This window comes from Excalfactoria chinensis, chromosome 13 (genome assembly GCF_039878825.1).
Source record: "Excalfactoria chinensis isolate bCotChi1 chromosome 13, bCotChi1.hap2, whole genome shotgun sequence".
NCBI lineage: Eukaryota > Metazoa > Chordata > Aves > Galliformes > Phasianidae > Excalfactoria > Excalfactoria chinensis.
In genome coordinates this window covers 1,751,832-1,770,891 of record NC_092837.1, presented here as the reverse complement: position 1 = coordinate 1,770,891, position 19,060 = coordinate 1,751,832, and the positions used below count along the sequence as shown (strand labels likewise).

At 46.7% G+C, this 19,060-nt stretch overlaps 3 protein-coding genes across 10 annotated transcripts in view; all 3 read right to left on the bottom strand.

Annotated features, from left to right (window-relative positions):
- Positions 1 to 1,654, bottom strand: part of FNIP1 (folliculin interacting protein 1) — a 59,941-nt gene extending 58,287 nt beyond the window's left edge. For both annotated transcript variants that reach the window (XM_072348280.1, XM_072348282.1), the window contains exon 1: positions 1,479 to 1,654. In XM_072348280.1, the coding sequence (XP_072204381.1) occupies positions 1,479 to 1,567 (89 nt within the window). In that variant the 5' untranslated portion in view covers positions 1,568 to 1,654. The remainder of the gene's footprint in view (positions 1 to 1,478) is intronic.
- A 794-nt stretch (positions 1,655 to 2,448) lies between these two features.
- MEIKIN (meiotic kinetochore factor) lies at positions 2,449 to 13,668 on the bottom strand. Its single transcript, XM_072348619.1, has 12 exons — positions 13,398 to 13,668; positions 12,861 to 12,948; positions 12,575 to 12,653; positions 12,016 to 12,076; positions 11,700 to 11,846; positions 11,163 to 11,282; positions 10,904 to 10,943; positions 9,952 to 10,010; positions 9,206 to 9,300; positions 8,682 to 8,858; positions 7,443 to 7,566; positions 2,449 to 6,103 (listed from the first exon to the last, which is right to left on the bottom strand). Exons 1-12 carry the CDS (start codon positions 13,564 to 13,566, stop codon positions 6,057 to 6,059), a joined length of 1,206 nt encoding a protein of 401 aa, XP_072204720.1. The 5' UTR covers positions 13,567 to 13,668; the 3' UTR covers positions 2,449 to 6,056.
- Positions 13,669 to 14,642: 974 nt separating this feature from the next.
- Positions 14,643 to 19,060, bottom strand: part of ACSL6 (acyl-CoA synthetase long chain family member 6) — a 36,521-nt gene continuing 32,103 nt past the window's right edge. For all 7 annotated transcript variants that reach the window (XM_072348492.1, XM_072348488.1, XM_072348489.1 and 4 more), the window contains exon 21: positions 14,643 to 19,004. In XM_072348492.1, the coding sequence (XP_072204593.1) occupies positions 18,864 to 19,004 (141 nt within the window). In that variant the 3' untranslated portion in view covers positions 14,643 to 18,863. The remainder of the gene's footprint in view (positions 19,005 to 19,060) is intronic.

Genomic DNA, 19,060 nt, shown 5'->3' with positions numbered 1-19,060 from the left:
CTCCAGACTTATCCCCAATTGGAAAGCAAAAGAAGCCATTAGGCAACGTGCCTACAGGCCATCGAAATCCAGCACTTGGCTCTTGGTATCACAGCCTCATCCTACACCTCAGCCATCAGCACCAAGTGAACAACTGTGCATCCACCAGCAGCTGCCTGACGGTTCCCATGACACGGTGAAGCAGCACTACGTGAGTGGAGGAGGGCAGAGCAGACAGTGTGACATATCTTCACAATCCACATCCAGTTTGGCACAATGTGAGTTGAGAAGGAAAAAGAGGCATCTCCCAGCAGAGCGCTTTCGCTCTGTGATCCACATGCTTCTGCCTGGGGTCTGCATGGCAGCTGCTCAGCTAAGTGCCAGGCTCTGTACAAACTCATCCTTACAAGAGGTCTCATCAGGGTGGGAAAGGTGTGGCAGTGGCACAGCCCAGCCCTGGTGTCCCTTCCCCAGCAAGGGGCCTGACCTCAGAATAAAGCTAAGTTAGAGAATTAGATGAGATGGACATCGTTAAAAAGCTTTGTCTCCTAAAGTATTTTAAAGGAGCCACTACCACAGCCAGGAGAGAGGAGAGCAGCATCTCCAGAAGGCAGCTCTATGAGTTGCAGCACCAGCCTTCAGGTGCTGCCCAAGCTGCGTGCTGACCATGCAAGGGCTCCACGGACCCACCAATGCTCCGTGACCACCGCGATGCTCCAACAACAGCAGAAGCACTATGAGACGCCCAAAGCAGTGGGTGCAGGAATCGCATCCCCACGTGCACTCAGGTGTCCCCTCGCCGGTGGGGCCGTCAGGGCAGCAGGTGGGAGGAGCACCTCGCACAACTTTCGGTCCACACTCAAACTGCAAACTTTGCACTTTACAAAGTGGCCACCTTCTGTCCCTCCAGCCCAGAGGGGGCTGCGTGGCCTCCCAGTGCGGGGTGCTCTGTTTTAAAGCCCAGAAACGGAGCCGTTCCCACACGACGGCCCCGAACGGAGCTCCGGGTGGATCCCCCGGCGCGGGGCTCCCCGCACACCGCCCCTCCTCAGCCCCACTGCTGCGACTGAGGACCCAGCGCCGTTCGCGGTTAGATCGTGACAGATTTCACCAGTAACCCTACACCTCTCTTGGCAGCGACTTAGCGTTTTCTCCTCCTTTTTCTGCACGTTTTTAAGGTCGCTCCCTCCCGGCTCGCAGCCCCGTGACGAGCGGCATGGCGCCGGCCTCCCTCACCGTTCTCCCCCCCTTCCCGGCCCCGAGCATCCCCCGAGGGAACGCCGGGAGCCCCCGCAGGGCCGCCCCGGGGGCCAGAAGGAGGGCGGCGGGGCCGGGGCCGCCGTGAGGGGCAGCGCGGCGCCGCCTGAGGAGAGCCCGGCGGCGGATGGCGGAGGCGCCGCGGGGAAGAGGCGCTGCCCGGCCCCGCACGGCCCCTCCGGCGGAGCGGGAGCCCGAGCTCGGGGCGGGGGGGAAGGAGGGCGGCCCCGGCGCCGCTTTACCTGAAGACGCAGTCGTCTCTGGCGTCCCTGGCCGGGGAGCTGAGGCCGTGCTTCTTGTTGAAGAGCTTCTGGAACAGGGTGGGCGGCATCTTGGGGAGCCGCCGCTGCCCCCCGCCGCCGGGCTCCGCGCCGTCCCCGCGCCGCGGCTAGTTCCGCCCGCCCGACTCCATTCGGTGTCACAGTCATATGACAAAAATTAGTCACTCGGCGCTGCCAGAAGGGGAGGGCCGGCGGGGCGGGCCCGGCGGGGCGCAGCGTGGGCCGCTGAGTGGCTGAGGCCCCACGTGGGCCGGGCGCGGGGGAAGCGGAGCCCGCAGCCCCCGTGTGGGGAGCGGCGAGAGGGGCCGGGGCCCGGCGGAGGGAGGCGGAGTGGGGCCGGGCTCCTCCTGCTGCCCGGGAAAGGCCACGAGGGGCCGAGAGCTCGGCGGCTGCTCACGGAGCCACCTCGGCCGGAAAACACCTCCGGGACCCCCACCCACCGAACCACTGCCCGTGTGCCCCCGTGCCACGTCGTCCCGCTCCGGAACAGTTCAGGGACGGCGGCTCCCCCTCCCCAACCCCGGGCGGCCTGTTGAGACCCTCAGCTGCTGTTTGAGAGAAGTAATCCTAGCTTACATCCAGCCTACAGCGCTTCAGAAACTTCCTTGGAAGTGGAGGCAGGTTTCAGTTTGATTTCCTTGGACAGGTCAAGCTTTGGGGTTGAAAATGAAAGAGAAAAAACAAACTCATCTCTTCCCACCTTTCATCTCATCCAGGTCTGCTTGGGGTGGGGGGGCTCCCAGCACAGACAGAAATAGCACTCCAAGCTGGGAGGAAGGAAGGCAGCCGCGTGTGCTGTGTGTAGGGGAAGCCATCGTACCCATAAAACATCCATCTGCCAAACGCATTTAGGACACAGTAACCCACACATAACCCACATGTGAATCCAGACCAAACACAAGCCAAAAGGGACCGAGCGTTTTTTGCAGAGGTATTTATTAGGTTTAAATCAATGGGTACAGTTAACAACCCACTTCACTGTCTCACTTGTTAAGATACGAGACTAGCAGAAAGTGAAAATAATTAGGAACCAATTAAATAGAAGTGACTCATCTGCTTTCCCCAGAAAATGGAATTAAACTAAGTCAGCATGTGACATAACGTTACATTAGAAATACTTTTAAACAAGGGTATTTAGTGCTTAAGATACACAGCTGCCTGCAGGATCTCTGGTTTTCATCCACTAGAAGTTGATGCTTGTAACAGAAAGCAGGAACCAATGTTCAGATGCATCCTTCCCCCTTGTTCTGTATGGAGGACACACCTGTATGCTGCAGGCTCACTGAGGAGAGATCTCCATATCCCTTCACTATGTGAAAGCCTTCAAACTGGACACATAAATACAGTTTCAGATAAGATCTCCAAGTATAGAATACTACAAAACAGTAGATTTTGCCCAGGAAATACAGCTGAGCTTTCAACAGTTTCACAATTAACAGCACTGAAGATTGAGCTAACACTGAGTGGATTCAAATCCAAGTTGCCAGAGCCCCTTTAGAAGCGAGTCTGTTCCAAAGCTCCAAAGTTAACAGCATGGGAATCGGGCAAGCTTTGTTAACACACCTTAACCAAGAGAGCAGAGGGGAGGATGGATAGGAAGAGAGAAAGAATGAAATATGTTTCACCACCCATTTTCCTGAAAAACCTCCCCACAGGCAAATCCTCACCCCTGCATGAAACACATGAATTTCAGCTTATCTGCCCATTCAGTGTGAATCGCCTCAGACTCCAAACACGGCCCTTCTGTGTTGAGAGATTGTGGTTTAAAGAACTAACAAACAGAACCATCTGCATACAAGGGCTTTACACTGCAGCTGGTACACGTACATACCCCTGTGGCATTCCAGTGAAAGAAAGAAAACATCTTTCATCACCTCCAAGCGCTTTCAGTCTCCTAGAAGAACCATTCATTTCAAAGAATAACTGAGAACAATCAATGAAAACCCTCTTACATTTGTCCCTGTCATGCTTTACTGAACATGCATCTACAGAGCACATTTCATAGATAGCAAGTCCTTGTGCAGACTGACTCACTGTCATTCCTTTCAAGCCATTGGGACTTCGCCACGTCTAGGCTTGTGACAAAGCAGCCCCTTTGATACCACGAGGACGTTCTCAATCGCTGCACAAATTAGCTCTTCTGTACTATCCCAGCAACTGCCTGTGACCTGTAACCTTTATCCACTAACATGGAAGAACCAGTTTCCACTTTGAGAGAGATTTTAGACAGTCATTCTTCAGTTTGAAACCAAAGCATGGGAAAGTGCCTACCCTTTCAGAAAAGCAGAACAAGAGTGGATATTGTTGTGGCCTCGAAACGAGTAAGATTTCCTTCCCTAGGGCAGAGAGCTCGCCTGGTAATTAATTACACTTTCTCTCATCTCAAAAGATGAAAATAAGCAGCAGTGCTTTTGTAACTGAGGGGAAGGACAAGAAAGATCATGGTCTGTGATATTTCTGTCCCCCTGTACGGCCTCATCACACTGAGAGAAAGAACAAAAAGTAAAACTGCAGTTTTGAGGCTGCTGCAGCCAACCCCACAGTTACAAGCGATACCTTTTGATCTTGCACTCTCCAATTACTTTGTCAGTATCGGTCTATTTAGGGTTAGAAAATAAAAATGCTTTGGGGGCAGAGCGAGTGTTTTTTCCTAGGGCCTTGCTGGCATACCCTTATAACAACATCTCCTTTACTCTGGTTCAAGTAGAGAATGATCAGCCATCATAATCCTAACTTACTGCATACCTCAGTTTTGCTTAAAGCTGCATCGAGGTGCTAACCCTTTTCTCCTAAGGGCTGCAGATTCTGACACACTTCATTACCAGCAGCTTTGTATTTGTACGAACAAGGGTCGTGGTGGTAATTAGAAGATTCCTGGAAGCACTCAACAAGATACTGGGAGAACGCTCTCTACTAATGCTTAAAGGAAAAATAATTCAATGCCACGATTATTAACCTTGAGCCATATGATATGTTTAGACAACATTTGTTTAGAGACTAAATCCAAGTTCTTCTATCTACGCTTCCTTCTAACCCAGAGCAATGGGAAAAGGCCCAGGGCCTCAACTTCCACAGGTCTGCTCAGATGTAATCAAACTAATTGAAGCTGTGAATTTTATGTCTTCTTGACGTGCTTTTTGGAAACACAAATGGCTTCCAGGGCACGGCAATTCCGGGTGATAGTTCTGAGAAACAACCTCATGTTTCAAGATGTTTGGAAAGCCAGACTTATTTTGAAACATGGAGAAACTTCCTTGCTTCTGCAAAAGAACCTGGGCAAGGACTGGTGTTAGCGAGAACTTTGGAGAGATCCAAACTACTTCAGCAAGCAGTAAATATGAGCAGAGAAAAGCCAAGCCCTTGTCAGTGTTTTCTAAAGCATTCAGCACACTGAAGAATGACATCTGTACATCAGCGATCCACAAACAGGACCAGCAGCACTGAGAATCTAACCTATGGACCATACAGAACGAGCAGTCAACTGCCAAATCCAAACCAACATCAACATCCAGCACTCCAGACATCTATACAAGCTTTTTTTTCCACTGCTGTATTCATGCAAGGCTCTTCCTTCACAGGCCTGAAGCCATTAGGTGATACAAGGGACCTCCACTGTGGTTTTGTGATTTCTGTTGTCGCTATTCCACATCAGAACATCATGCAGAGTAGAGGCAGTTAAAGAGTTCACGTCCTTGTTCCGAGTTACTGCCTTTGGGCAGTCCCCATCAAGGACTGATATCCAGGGATAACCCCATGACAACCTCTCACCTCTCACTGTCAGACCTTGCAAGCCTTTACCCACAGGCTGTCAGGTCTACTTCTCTGCCAAAACACTGTAGTGTATCCCAGTGCAAATCTAGTGATGGAAGGATCACTTCACCTATCACACAAATAAAACTCCATAGATACAACATCACTGTAGAAACCTGCCAGTATCTACACCCCAAACCTGCACTGGAAAATAAAGCAAGGTCAGCTGATACTTTATATAAAGGTCCAGGTTGTAAATACCGTGCTATTGGCTTCACTTTGCATGAAGAGCTGCATCACAAGAGATGTGCATTCTCCTGAGGAGGGGCAGCCTGGCAGCACCACAGGGACAGGAGGAAGCAAGAGGCTGTAAGGAGCCACCGCACAAGCACACCAAAGCCAGGTGTTCTCTCCTCAAGTGGAGGCCGCAGCTGTAAAGGCCGATACCCAACCTCAACCAAACAGAAGTTTTGGCACAGCAAGAAGCAAAACTAAATCAATTAATGCAATCTGCTTTTAAAAAAATAAATCTAAGTAAAGATGCTGCTTCAGTTCATGGAGCTCTTAAAGAACGATATCCGGAATGAGATCTAGTTGCTTGTACAAATTATTTAATATTGAAGTATTCAAGTAAAGGACTTACAGGCTTACTGTCAAACATTATATTAAGTTTCAAACAATGTAGATGCCAAAAAAAACATGGCCATTAATTACTCTGTAATACTTCTGTTTCACCTCCCTTCTACAGCAAACTTCACTTCCATTGACTCCTGCTGGCAATCAGAATCCTCATCTGGGTTTACAGCAGACCCACAGTTTAGAATTTGTAATAACATCTGGGAAAAAATAAAAGTACTATCAATAGAATGATATATTCTCAAGCTTAAAGAAACCTCATTACTCTGATAGATTCTTACATGACCAAGAGAATCTATTACTGGGAGCAACTCCAATCTTATAGGTCCACTGCTAGTGAGGAGAGAACAGCAGTTTTAAGCACATATGCATTGCTAATGGAGAAAGTATAACCCCAAAGAGCAGAGAGGGAAACACCCAGCTCACAAAGAGCCCACAGAAACTTATACTAAGTTAATTCTTCATTCCCAGGCTGCTCTAAAGAAGTAGCAAAAGAAAACATTTTTCTTTCGATAGCCATCCAGTTGCATACCAAGTATGACCTACGTTCTGCACTACCACAGTCCATGCACTCACAGACACCTCCTGCTCTCTGGGCGCTGTATGCACTCAAGCTGTGGAGCAGCAATCCCATTCAAAGTTTGTGTATATATGGAATTTTTATAGTCTGTTATTGTTATTACAGTATCTGTACACTAAATTAACACAGCACAGACAATTGAATATAACTTGCATATTACTTGCAGACACTGTCTGTAAAAGGCATTTTAAACCAAGGGAGACATCTGCCATCCAGCGGCATGCTGAGAAACTACAAGGAATGGCATTTCAAGGGAGGAGATTTGAGCTCCATGATAGCAATGAGACAGTTCTGTACACAGTTCTCATCTCCGCTTTATAAAAGCTAGGAAGTGAAGAAAGGAGCTTCCCGTGTGCTGAGGGCCTCAGAAATAAAGAAAAAGAAACCTTTAAAGAAAAATCCAATTACATGAAGAACTTTCAGAATGGCCTGGGTTGAAAAGGACCACAATGATAATCCCATTTCAATCCCCTGCTGCATGCTGGGTCACCAACCAGCAGCTCAGGCTGCCCAGAGCCACATCCAGCCTGGCCTTGAATGCCTACAGGGATGGGGCATCTACAGCCTCCTTGGGTAACCTGTTCCAGTGCGTCACCACCCTCTGGGTGAAAAACTTCCTTCTAAGATCCAACCTAAACCTTCCCTGTCTCAGTTTAAAACCATTCCTCCTTGTCTTGTCACTATCCACCCTCATAAACAGCCGTTCCCCCTCCCTGTTTATACACTCTCATCTGCTGAGCATCTTAACAGTGCCAACTAAAAGCAACTGCTACAAGAGTGAAAGAGAAACATGAAAGCTTCAGAAAGAAGCTGAGATGCTAATTGCATATTTAGCAAAACGGGTTACACACAATCCAACTGGGCAGTGGCAGAAGAAACTTTAGATATTTAGAAGACAAACAGATAATACAGATAGCTAGAGATTGTGTATACAGTGAATCGATTCTATATTCCATTACCTTCAGGCACTCCTTCAGGAAGACAGAAGGCTTTTGTGTTAACTGGAAGCTGGCGATGCCTGGAAGGCCTGTGACCCGGAGAAGTTCTGACAATGGAGCAGATTTCTTTTCTGTAACACCAAGACTGAAAAAGATGGGTGACATTTTCATTCACACAACTATTTACACTAAAGAGACATTCTTCTAGCTTTCTACCAGGGACCTTCAAAAAGTATGGAACAAAGAAAGCAGGAGGACATTAAAGGGACGTCATCAGAAAACATCTAAGACTAACTTGCCTACCATTAACATGCTATAGGAATGGGAAATAGAAAGTTTCAAAGCTTATAAAGTCTTCAACTGTTTGCCATACTGTAAGGCTTTAATGATAGTACTGTATATACACCTGCCAAGACTGGACTTATAGAGTGCAATTACATCAGAACCTGAAAGAAAATCATCTTCTTTTATCTGGACTTGGAGGAATAATTTCTTCAGCTGAGCTCCAAGATGCAGGAACAGTTTCTGGACAGACCCTGTGGGATTCAGGAATAAGCCTTCCCCCGATGAAGCTCTGCACACTGGTGACAAGCTAAGCTATGATTACTCCAAAATACAACACAGCAATAACTGCCCAATTCCATGACAGACAAGTTCTGGTTTTCTATTGGAAGGTGTTATAAAACATCTTACGCCGTTCAGCTGGCTGAATTCCACACAGTTTGCTGTGCAACTGAAGCTGTAGCATATCTACAGCCAGAATTAGATCGAACCACAAAGACTGACTGGTTTGGTTTTAATCACTAAAAATGCACATCAGGATAGATGATCTCATCTAGTCCTGCAGCCTGAACACAACCAGTGTTTCCTGGGCACCTATTCTTCTTCACAATCTGTGAATCTCATTTGATAAGACAGAGGAATACCAAATCAGATGCTTGCTGTTTATAATTGTTCCTACAGCACTCCCTTAGTACACCACCCTGCTTCATGACAACCCCATTGAAAGTCACTAACAGTTCTTAAAGCTGAAACACTGAGTTCCAAATGTACACTTTTTTGTCTTATGCTGTGTGAAATTGAGACAAAGAATGAATTGACTGCAGCACAGGAAAGGTAATTCTGAAGTCCCTTTCAAAACCAGGGGATAAAACACTCCATAGCACTTTTCATATTTAATTGTTACATTTGTCATGGTTACAAATTCTCACTTCAATTTTATGCCTTTGTGAATTAGCAAAGCACGATGCAATTACTTACATCATCTGTCTGTCTAGAGGGCAGTACCTCTGTTGTCACCTTCACTGATTTGGCTGAAGTGTTTGCTGGGGCAGACTCAAGCTGACCACAAGGCGATGCATTACCTTCTAACATGATAGACAACTCTTTTTTTCTGATGCTCTTCAGCCTTTTGGGTTCAGCCGTCTGATTGTCAGGCTAAAGGATGAAACAATTACATTTCATGTTAAAAAGTGAATCTCTGCTGTCTGGTAAGCATTAACAAAGAGAGTCCCAGTGATAAACTCAAGCTCCATACAGTTGGGTTGGTAATAGTGACAAAACTCAGTTGGAAATAGTGAGCCTAGGGGGCACCCATGACAATTAACTGCTATCCAGAGGTATAAGCAAGATACGTCTGCAGTCCCTGCCACTGCCTGCAGGCACCTCTTTAAAGGAGCTGACAACAGTGTACATCTACACTCCCAGTTAGGGACTTCCACCTGCACAAAGAAGGGGCAAATCATCTGTGTTACAACCTAGCTGACTTGTTGAAGATCGTTCACCTTTCTTGCCGCTCCTACTGGTGAAGAACAGCGCGTACCACTTTTTAGGGCTGGAGTTCTCTCTCTTGCAGTTGTAATTTTACAGATTTTTTTCCCTGTGATAAATTTCCAACAAACAAATTAACTTCATCTCAAAGCCCAGAGCCACCCTCCAGCCTATGCTTCTTAAAGAGGGATTGTTCCAAAGCCACCCATACAAATACCTCCTCCTTTCAACACAACCCTCATCTCCCTTGCCTCCCGCTGTCAGCAGGGCAGCATTTTTCCTCTTCCCTTTCCTCAAGGAAACCAGGTTGCTTATTAATCACATGCTCACCTGGTTATTCACCATCAGACATGCATACTATGTGAGCAGAGGAATTGCATAAGCACAACAGTCCTTGCCAGTGGCAGCTTCTGCTACTATTACAGTCCAAATTAAGCAGAGAAAAATAGTGTGGTACCTGGGCTACAGCCAGAACTGCATCAATCACAGTTCAGAACTGTAGTTACAGGAGAGACTCCTGTATTCGTGAAGGCTGACATTGATTAAAGCGAGCAGCATGACTAACAGCCCTGTTGCTGCACAAGCTAAGTGAGAAACACCGCTTTCACTAAGCATCACAGGTAAAAATTACAAGTAAAAATGCAGTTCTGTTTTGCTGTTGCTAACTAACTCACTGTGAGACAAATCTTATTAGCAGGAAGGATCTTCAACTCACACTTCCCCTTCTAGTTCAAGCTGTGCTTAGCTTGTGGTATTTTACCTGCCACAGTACTTGAAACACTCAGTTCTGAAGAACTGTAATTGCATTTGGATCTCTTTCTAGGGGGAAGAGAAAAAAGTGAGCTGTTCTGAATGGATGTTAACATTCATTGAAAAAAGTGCATACGGAAATCAAAGTGAAAAGTGTCTAAAAGATTGCTAAATATACGTTACAGTTAGTTGACACTTTATCATCCACCATCAAGTAACAGCGCTTACTCTGAAGATATTTGCAATTTAAGAGCTACAGAGGACAATCACCAACACAGAAAGTACTTAACACAGACAATTTGTCAATAGAAGTGCTGGCAGCCTAACAGTAAGGAGGGCAACAAAGGGGTTTCAGCATCTCACATACGCTACTCTTCTTGTTAAGGAAAAACTACTCCAAATTAAAACTAAAAGGAAAATAACAACCAGACAGCAGGTAGTAACCTGGCCTAACAGTCACAAAGGCTGTATTCAGTAATATCTGTAAGTGTCTCATATTAGCTAATGAGTCCTACAGAAAAGGAAAGATACGTGCAGAACCTAGCTTTGTCCTCTGCGAGCCCATAACACGATCAGGAGCTGACAACAGGAGATCCTCATGCTCTGTATTGCACAGGCAATCCCAGCCAGACAGCCTGGGGGTAAACATCTCTGCAACTGAATTGGTGTCAGTGGTAATAGCAAATTTTATGGGCTTGATAGATAAATGCCAACCCCACAAAACCCTGCACTGGGCTCTGTTACACTGATTTTCCTGCAGCTTCAATAGTGAAGCAGAAGCCAAATAAGAAAAGTCATACCTGCTTGTCTCTATGCACCAGTTTTAAAGCTGGTGGGGATACAGGCAGTTGAAACTCACCAGAAACATTCGCAAGATCACAGGCTTACTCATATTGCCCAATATATGATTTATAATAGAGAAATCTGAGCATTCTGATGCATCGGCCTGCTTTGCAGATTACCTTTTTATGTGCTGGTCTTTACAGTCTTTCAATATGGGGTCTAAAAAAACCACAAAAATTAAACATTAAAAGAAAAAGCCAAGCAAGCCAGACCTTGTTCTATGCACACAGTAAAGCAAAACATTAGAAGCAAACACAGAACTTGAACAAGCAGCTGTTCCCCATGCATAAAATAGTTATTACGCATTGTATATACTGAGCTCCTTGCACTATAGGGAGGTTTATTTATATACTGTTTCGTATTGCAGGAAATTTTTACCTAATATTGGTGAAAGATCTGAGATCTGCAGTATCTTATCTATGGCCACTGCTTTGCTGCAGTCCAGGAGAGTGGAGTTCTTGCATTTCACAAAGTCCTCGAAGCCAGCATTACTTGCCCCTGGACACAGAAGATACAAGCAGAAGCTTCTCACACTAAAACTTACTGAGCTATTACAATTTTGACCAAGTGACAGAAATCCCATTTGCAAGACTTTACAGCACAGCAGCAGCACTGTCTTAGTCCAAACATACCGAAACCGCTGAGAGAAATTCAGCTCAAAGCAGATGAATCAGTCACCTCCAGCAAACAACTTGAGCCAACAGCAAACACTTAAAGTTGAAACTATGATTCAAATGACATAAATGACATCAGGTCTGGATTTGCTCTGGATTGGAGGCCCAGATACCTGGTTTATACTTTAAGCACACGGTGGCTCACAGCTGACCCAGAAAGTCACACCGACAGAGGATACTGGCCCTGTTAAGTTCAGACAGCCTCCTCAATTCCTCAGCATCAAACAAACAGAAGCCTCACCTGAACATTCCTCATCTCTTAACGTTTCAGGGGATGGGAAACTTTCTGTGGTGTCAGTAGCAACTGTGTCACGGTCTGCAGAGGAATCTGCATCCAAACACTCAAGGAGAAAAGATGAAACACCTGTAGGGAGAGTCATCCCTGTGCCTGGAGAGAGAGAGAGAGAGAGGCAAAAAAGGCAGCTTCCAAATAAGCTGTGTCATCTCTTACACACTTTATGGGCTCAATCATTAAAACCCAATTCTCATTTTTACATGTTGTTTTATACAGATACAAAAACATACTCCATAACACCATGCGTGATCACTACACCCACCTGAAGTAACATCACTGGTTTTCAGGCTTTCTTTACTTTCAAAGTTGATTATTGGAGATTCCTAAAATTAAACAACCAATACAAGGCACATAAAAAAAAACAGATCTAGGCATTAAATGCAATAAATATCAGAATATATGCCATAATAGATACTCAGGATCTTATTACCTGATACTTTTCCACTTAAACTTGCTATTCAGAACACAATTTGTGCCACCATTTTCATGTGCCAATAACAGATCTACAAGCTGACTTGCAGCCATAAAACTCATAGGGAATATCCATTACTTTGGATGGCTTTTCACCCAGAGGGTGGTGACGCACTGGAACAGGTTGCCCAAGGAGGCTGTGGATGCCCCATCCCTGCAGGCATTCAAGGCCAGGCTGGATGTGGCTCTGGGCAGCCTGGGGTGGTTGGTGACCCTGCACACAGCAGGGGGTTGGAGCTGGATGAGCATCGTGGTCCTTTTCAAGCCAGGCCATTCTGTGATGCTATGTCACATTTCTTTTAATTTATCCTTCATAAACCATCAGCATTAGAACAAAATGGCATTCTCACCTTCAGCAGTACGGTGCTGCCTTCCACATTCTCTTCATTCTTTTCCAAGAAGGGTATTTCTTTGACATTCACTTGAGTGCTAGAATTGAAATACAGAGCAGAGCTCAACCCATGGAGCTGCAGAGCTCGGAAGGAGCTGACACAACCCAACGCCTGCTCAGCAGGTGCCAGCAGGCAGCCTGACCAGCATCAGCCCATCCAGCATTCAGACTGCATTTACAAGAGACAGCAGGCAAAAGAGCAATTAATTAGTGATAATTACGTATATGAAAGCACTCAAACAGACCTTTGATTGGAGGAAGGGCTCCCTTGGGTGACTTCAAGATTCTCCTTGATTTTCGGTAAGGTTTTCACAGTGGATTTTCTCTTCAGGTCTGGGGAAGAACAAGCATTCAGTTCAGCAATAGAATTTAGCTGAGTGTTTCTATCACAGCACCTCTAAATGCTCCCACTCGCTGATGCCCATCACACTTCTGGCTCTGTGTTTTCACACACACCCTAAGGCCTGGATTTAGTTTACTTCCACCCAAGCATTTATTTGTTCATCAGCATGCCAAGCAAAGAAAAAAAAAATAAAAATCCATCCAAATTTAGATAATATCCTCAAAACCCTTCCGGTATTTCAGAAGCCTGCCGAATAACAATAAGCATTTAGAAATGACTTTTGCTATGCCAAAGCTCAAAGACTATTTATTCCACGTGAGTTCTGTCCCGCTCCGCCCTGACAACACCACCCGCACCCCCAGCAGCGGCTCCAACCGCCGGACACAGCCGAATACCGCACAGCTGAGCACCGCACAGCCGAGCACCGCACACCGCTTACAGCCGGGCTGGGTCTCCCCACGCCGCGCGCTGCCGAACAGCCGCCGCCGGCACTGCGCCGGCCCGGAGCGCCCTGCGGTGGGCAGCTCGCCGGGCAACGGAGACAAACGCCGCTTCTTCCGTGGGGCCTTCCCGGCCCAGGCCGAGCTCTGCCAGTACGGCCGCTCCATGGCGAGTCGTGTCCCGTCTCCTCCTTCACCCCCTTCCGGCTCAGCAGAGGTCCGCACCCACCGCACCGACCCTGCTAAAAGCCCCGAGCGGCCCCAACCGCCGTCCCGCACCTCGCATGCGCAGTACATGCCCATGACGGCCACCAGGTGGCGCTGTGCTGCGTGCGGGGTCAGCAGAGCAGGAGGAAGCGCGTCTCGTGGGGATGGGATGGGATGGGATATGGGATATGGGATGGGATGGGATGGGATGGGATGGGGAGAGGCAAAAGGTGTGTGTTGTTTTATTTGGGGGGTTGTGGCAATAAACATCCCCAGCATGGGGAGATTTGTTTTGCGTCTTGAAACTTTATGCTAGGGAGAAATGGAGGGTCTCAGGCTGTGCCCTCGCAGATAGAAGGCATGAAGGTGGTGTTTGGATTCTCCAAGCGAACCCCAGCTGTGTTTCTGCTGAAAAACAAAGCATGTTCTTCCTGAGCAAAATCCTGCCTGGCCCCGCTGCTTCTCCGTGTCCCAGGCTGAGGGCTGGGGCTGCTGCTTGGCTCCTCTGACGAGCGCAGTGTGCAGCATGGTGGTGGGCATGGCAGAGCTCTGCACCCCAGCTGCTGCTTGTGGGACCTCGTGTTGTGTTCACAAGCAGATGAATCTCATTATTCCACCACCATGGCAATACAGAGCAGCCCTGGGCATGGCGGGGCACCCGGCGAGCACGGCACGCAAGAACTGGAGCAGCGATGGAGTGCTTTTAGACTTTATAGTTTGAGCCACGCGGTCTGCAAACACGCAGTGCATTCCCAGCAGTCAGCTCACAAGAAACAAGCACACACACACACACACACTCTGTTGTGTCGCCACCGGTTTAAAAGAAGAAATGAAACCATGACACAAAGACTGCTGCATCTCCAGAGAACCTGCGATATTTCTGTTGGGTTTGTGTTTTTGTAGATGATTGCTCACGTCAATCTCAGCCTCCAGCATCCCTCTGCTTGTTGTTTTACTGGGTTTTTATGGCACGTTTCCTATAGGCACACACGTTCTGAACGACATCGGTGAGAACAGAGTGCTGGAGAGACATTGGGTCTTACAAAGAGCCTTTATTGTATGCCAGCCCATGAGTAGATCTTATGAGATCTGAGAAATGGGACCATTTAATTCTTTACAAAAGTTTCCATGGATGACTTTTTGACATACGCACCCACGTACCGACATGGAAAAAATGAGTGTTTTCTTTACACAAACCTTTATGCTATATTCTCATCCCTTCACTCCCAGAACAGGTAACGCTCACAGGACACATCGCTTGTTTGCTGCTTGTGCTTTGCTAAGATATGGAACAAAAGCCGAAACAAAGGGCTTAAAAGGACTCTGGATGCCTCGAAATGTCTTATTTTGGAACAATCCCACACATCTGAAGCTGTTTCTCTCTGGTTATCCAGGAATATGGATCTCTCCCCCATAACAGATAGGCTCAGTCTTACCATTTAATGGGAGAAAATGTGGCGTAGAAACCACTGAACACACAAAGTGCTGAAGCAAGTTAATTCCAAGAGCAAACAGAGATCGAATTCTGGTATATGGGGTTTTTTTCTACAGATGAAACCAAAGTGAGATAAAGAAAGAAGAAGGATGCAGAGAATTGCCCCTAAATGAAATGCTTTGCCGACGTGTGCATAAGGCATCGAGAGGTCTCTGAGTAATCCACTACCATGCAAAAATAGTATATTCTTTCCCAGTATACATTCATCTTGTAGCAACGTATTTACATGTAGGTTCACCAGTTTGTGCTTCTAACGCATGGAGAATAACAAATCCTTCAGCTTCTTTTGTCCCGGGAGACAGGATAAGTCAGATTGTTCCGTTCTATGCAACGATTGGTAACTGTGGCAGAAATGACACTGCACTTTGCTGATGCTGATATATCCACAGTAACGGTGACGATGGATTGCAGCACGGCACCTCATCCATAGCCGACAGCTCTCACCTGGGCTGCATGAGCCACATCAGCCTGCAGATGCACCTTTTCTGCACATCTCCTGCCCGCGTGGCACTGACACCGCCTCATGGTTCCTGCTCACAGTTCAGTGTGTATTTCTGTGCAATGTGTCAAGCAAAGGATGTACAAAATATATAACTAAGCAATCTGCTCTTCCTGGAAGAAGTGTTTTATTCTGATTTTCATATACGATCACCGGAGGCAGCGATCTGACAGGCATAGCACCAGGCCCAGGAAGAACCTCCCGTTTTGGATACATAAGAGAACACAATAAATCAGGCTGCAGCACACATAGCCTTTGGGGAAGGGGCTGTAAAACTACCCGGTCACACGTGGCTGCTCAAGGCAAGCGTGTTTTTGCACAGATCCCACCTGCAGCAGCAACAGAGCTGTGCCGGTTTCACTGGGCTTATATTGTCACATTTACTCGGTTGCAGACTTAATGCCTCAGTGACCCTGGGTAGTTAAATACAGTCATCTTTAAGCCATCAAGAACAGCGCTGTTTACAGAGAAGCGTAGCATGCATTGCCACCTATGCAATAGCATTGAGTCCCGACTCCTTCAACAAGAAAGTATTATAAATGAGTGTTGACATTGGTTATCATGGGAAAAGAAACTGCTTAGTGGACAACCCTGGGGTTTTTCCCTGCTATTCACAAGAAGTGCCAGGTTGGAGAGAGCTGAAAGCAGAACAAACACTGCTGCGAGTTGGGGAGAAGCGTTTCTGCCTGGCTCATGTCTTACTCATGTATTCATGGCAACTTTTAATCTCTCGTCATATTTGATCTGCTTCTGGAGAGCCATCTGCAGAGGAATACCTGGTTACATGAGGAAGTAGCAGAGGCAGCTTTTAGTTTATTCATGTGGTTTTCCACAGGCTCTGAAAGTACCCATGCTTCAGGACTGAATTTCCACCAGATTCCTCCCAAATTTTGCTTCATCCTATTGTGGTCCTTTTTTTTTTGGTGTTCATATTGTTGGCTGTGGTGCATCTGATCTTTTGAATCAGATACCAAAAGGAGATACATTATTCAGTAACAAAGCAGTATCACATACTCCAAAACATCAGCCTTCCAAGCCAGAAGTAAACTCACATCAGGAGCCAGAGTTCAGTGGTCAGATAAAGCTGGTAAACCAGCCACCTTAGGAGAAAAGTAAATTGAATTCATGAGGTGGAAACAGGTCAGGAGAAAAGCTTCTCTGTACTTCCTTAGATGGCAGATCTTTGTTGTCATTTATAAAGAGCAGAGGAGATGGTAGCAGGTCCTTGATTGTGCTGTAGCATCTGTATGGGATGAGTGTTCTTGGGCTCCACGGATGGGATGAGCTGTGCTCCTCTGAGATGAATCTCCTGCATGACCTGACCTGAAGAGCCGGACTGCCTCTGGTACCGCACACAACACACTCAGACTCCCCAGGGGTGCTCTTGCTGTGTACAGTGATGAGAAATGAAGGTCTAACACCATCAGGTCACAGCAGTGATTTTTCTTACTTGCTTTCGACAGCTATGAATCATTATGTCGGGATCTAATGAAGAATCAGGCACAGATGGGATGCAGACCAACACTCCCACGTTTGATAGATCAAATCACTTCATTCTGTGCTTGAGTGATTGTATTAACAATTTCCTTGCTCTTTGTTCTGAAATTACTGCCATAAATCAGTGTAAAACTAACTCATTAATTCAATTTATTTAATTTTTAAAGCATGCAGTGGGATTTCAGAGGGGGAATGAGAGAGACTTCGGATTAATAATTTATCTTTTAGTTTCAAGAGTCTACAGTGGCTTTCAGTCTAAGAGAGAATCGTGCAATGGCCTGGGTTGAAAAGGACCTCAATGCTCATCTTGTTTCAACCCCCTGCTATGTGCAGGGTCACCAACCACCAGCCCAGGCTGCCCAGAGCCATATCCAGCCTGGCCTTGAATGCCTGCAGGGATGGGGCATCCACAGCCTCCTTGGGCAACCTGTTCCAGCGCATCACCACCCTCTGAGCTAGAAAATGCTCTAGCAAGAGAGGTCTAGAAGGCAGAGCCCCATGGTGCTGGTGCAGGCAGTGCACACAGATGGATGTAGGACCCCACTCAGCAGTCCCAGTGCTCACACTGCCCAACCTCAAAGCTTCTCACTGTTTTGCACTGTGCTTTCATTGGCAGTTTGCACTCCAGCCTCCATTCCCAGCCCTTTCCAAAGGCCTGTCATGGAGCCCAGGATTCCTCCCAAAACTTTCTGCTTATTGCAGAGGTCACTGCAGGTGATAATTGCATCCAAACATCTGCACATGGAGGTACGCTCCTGGCAGCCACATCCAATGCATTCCCCCACAGCACTCTGGGGTCAGAACTGTCCTCATAGCCACTTTAAGCAGTGTTTCCTCCTCTTCTCCAACATGGCTGCATCCCAAGCAAGCTGTTCTCCAGACAGACCCACGTTGCTCAGCCCCACTCACACCGTGTGCTCCATTCCCTAAGCACTATTCCAAAAGGGAACCAGCCCAGCCAGACTGCAAAGTAATCAACCAGGGACCAGACACAGGTGGCTCTCATGTAGGCCTTGTGTAGCTGTGCTGCAGCATCCCTGGGGCTCCAGGTCACCTGACATGGCCATGCAGGAGGTGCTGGGCTCAGCTGGAAGGATCCCGCTGTTGGGATCCCAAGTAGTGGTTGTCCATTAGGTGTCATACACTGAGAGGCCTATTGAGCACAAGTACCAGGAGATTTGTTCTTGTTCCTATTCTGGCTGTTAGGTCGTTAGTGATTTAGTCAAATTGATGTAATTTAAGTCTTGGAAAATATAAAAGCTATCACTTAATATATAAACCGATATCCAGCTTGAAGTTACAGGTCAGGGAACACTGGCTTTCACCATCAATCGCCGATTGCTTGAGGTAGACCACATTACTGATTTATCCACAATTTCAGTCTCTAATGTGTAGGTTATTTACAATCAAATATCAACAGATTTATCTGAAATTTTTCCTAGTTTAGTCTTGAAATGCTTAGAGTTACTGATAAGTTTCCATAATTTACTCGGTCATGGATTGAAATTGCTATGTACTGTGTGGCAATTTAGCATAACCCTTGGTGGTACCCTACTGTGTCCATAGCGTAAAACCGATATCACACCTGAAGAAAAACAGAAGGAAAAGGGAAATGATGGTTAGCGGTGAAATCCTAAAACAATAAAAGGCTCAAATGTAAGATTCAGATGCTCATCCGCTTCAGCTGTGTCATTCTGGCTCTGCACTTTTGAGCATTATCCTAATATTGCTACAAAGTCCTTTACTCAGAAGGTTCTTGCCGTGGTTTCAGATGGAGATGCTGGAATATAGATCTTCTATCTGTTTTTTGAAGTAATCTCTCAGTTCTGGTCTCTTAGCCTTTAACGTCGGCGTCAACAAACCGTTCTGTACTGAGAACATATCGGAGTGAATGTAAATGGCTTTGACCTGGAATAAAGAAAGGGACACCTCTGTAGCAGAGACAGCACTCACTATGCATGACT

Excerpts from the sequence above, each read along its gene's own strand:
- MEIKIN (XM_072348619.1), bottom strand. The coding sequence starts at position 13,566 with ATGGAGCGGCCGTACTGGCAGAGCTCGGCCTGGGCCGGGAAGGCCCCA. Across the intron at positions 10,944-11,162 it reads AGATCTTTCACCAATATTAG|ACCCCATATTGAAAGACTGT; the intron begins GTAAAAATTTCC and ends TGGTTTTTTTAG. Across the intron at positions 10,011-10,903 it reads AAAGACCAGCACATAAAAAG|AAAGAGATCCAAATGCAATT; the intron begins GTAATCTGCAAA and ends TCTTCCCCCTAG.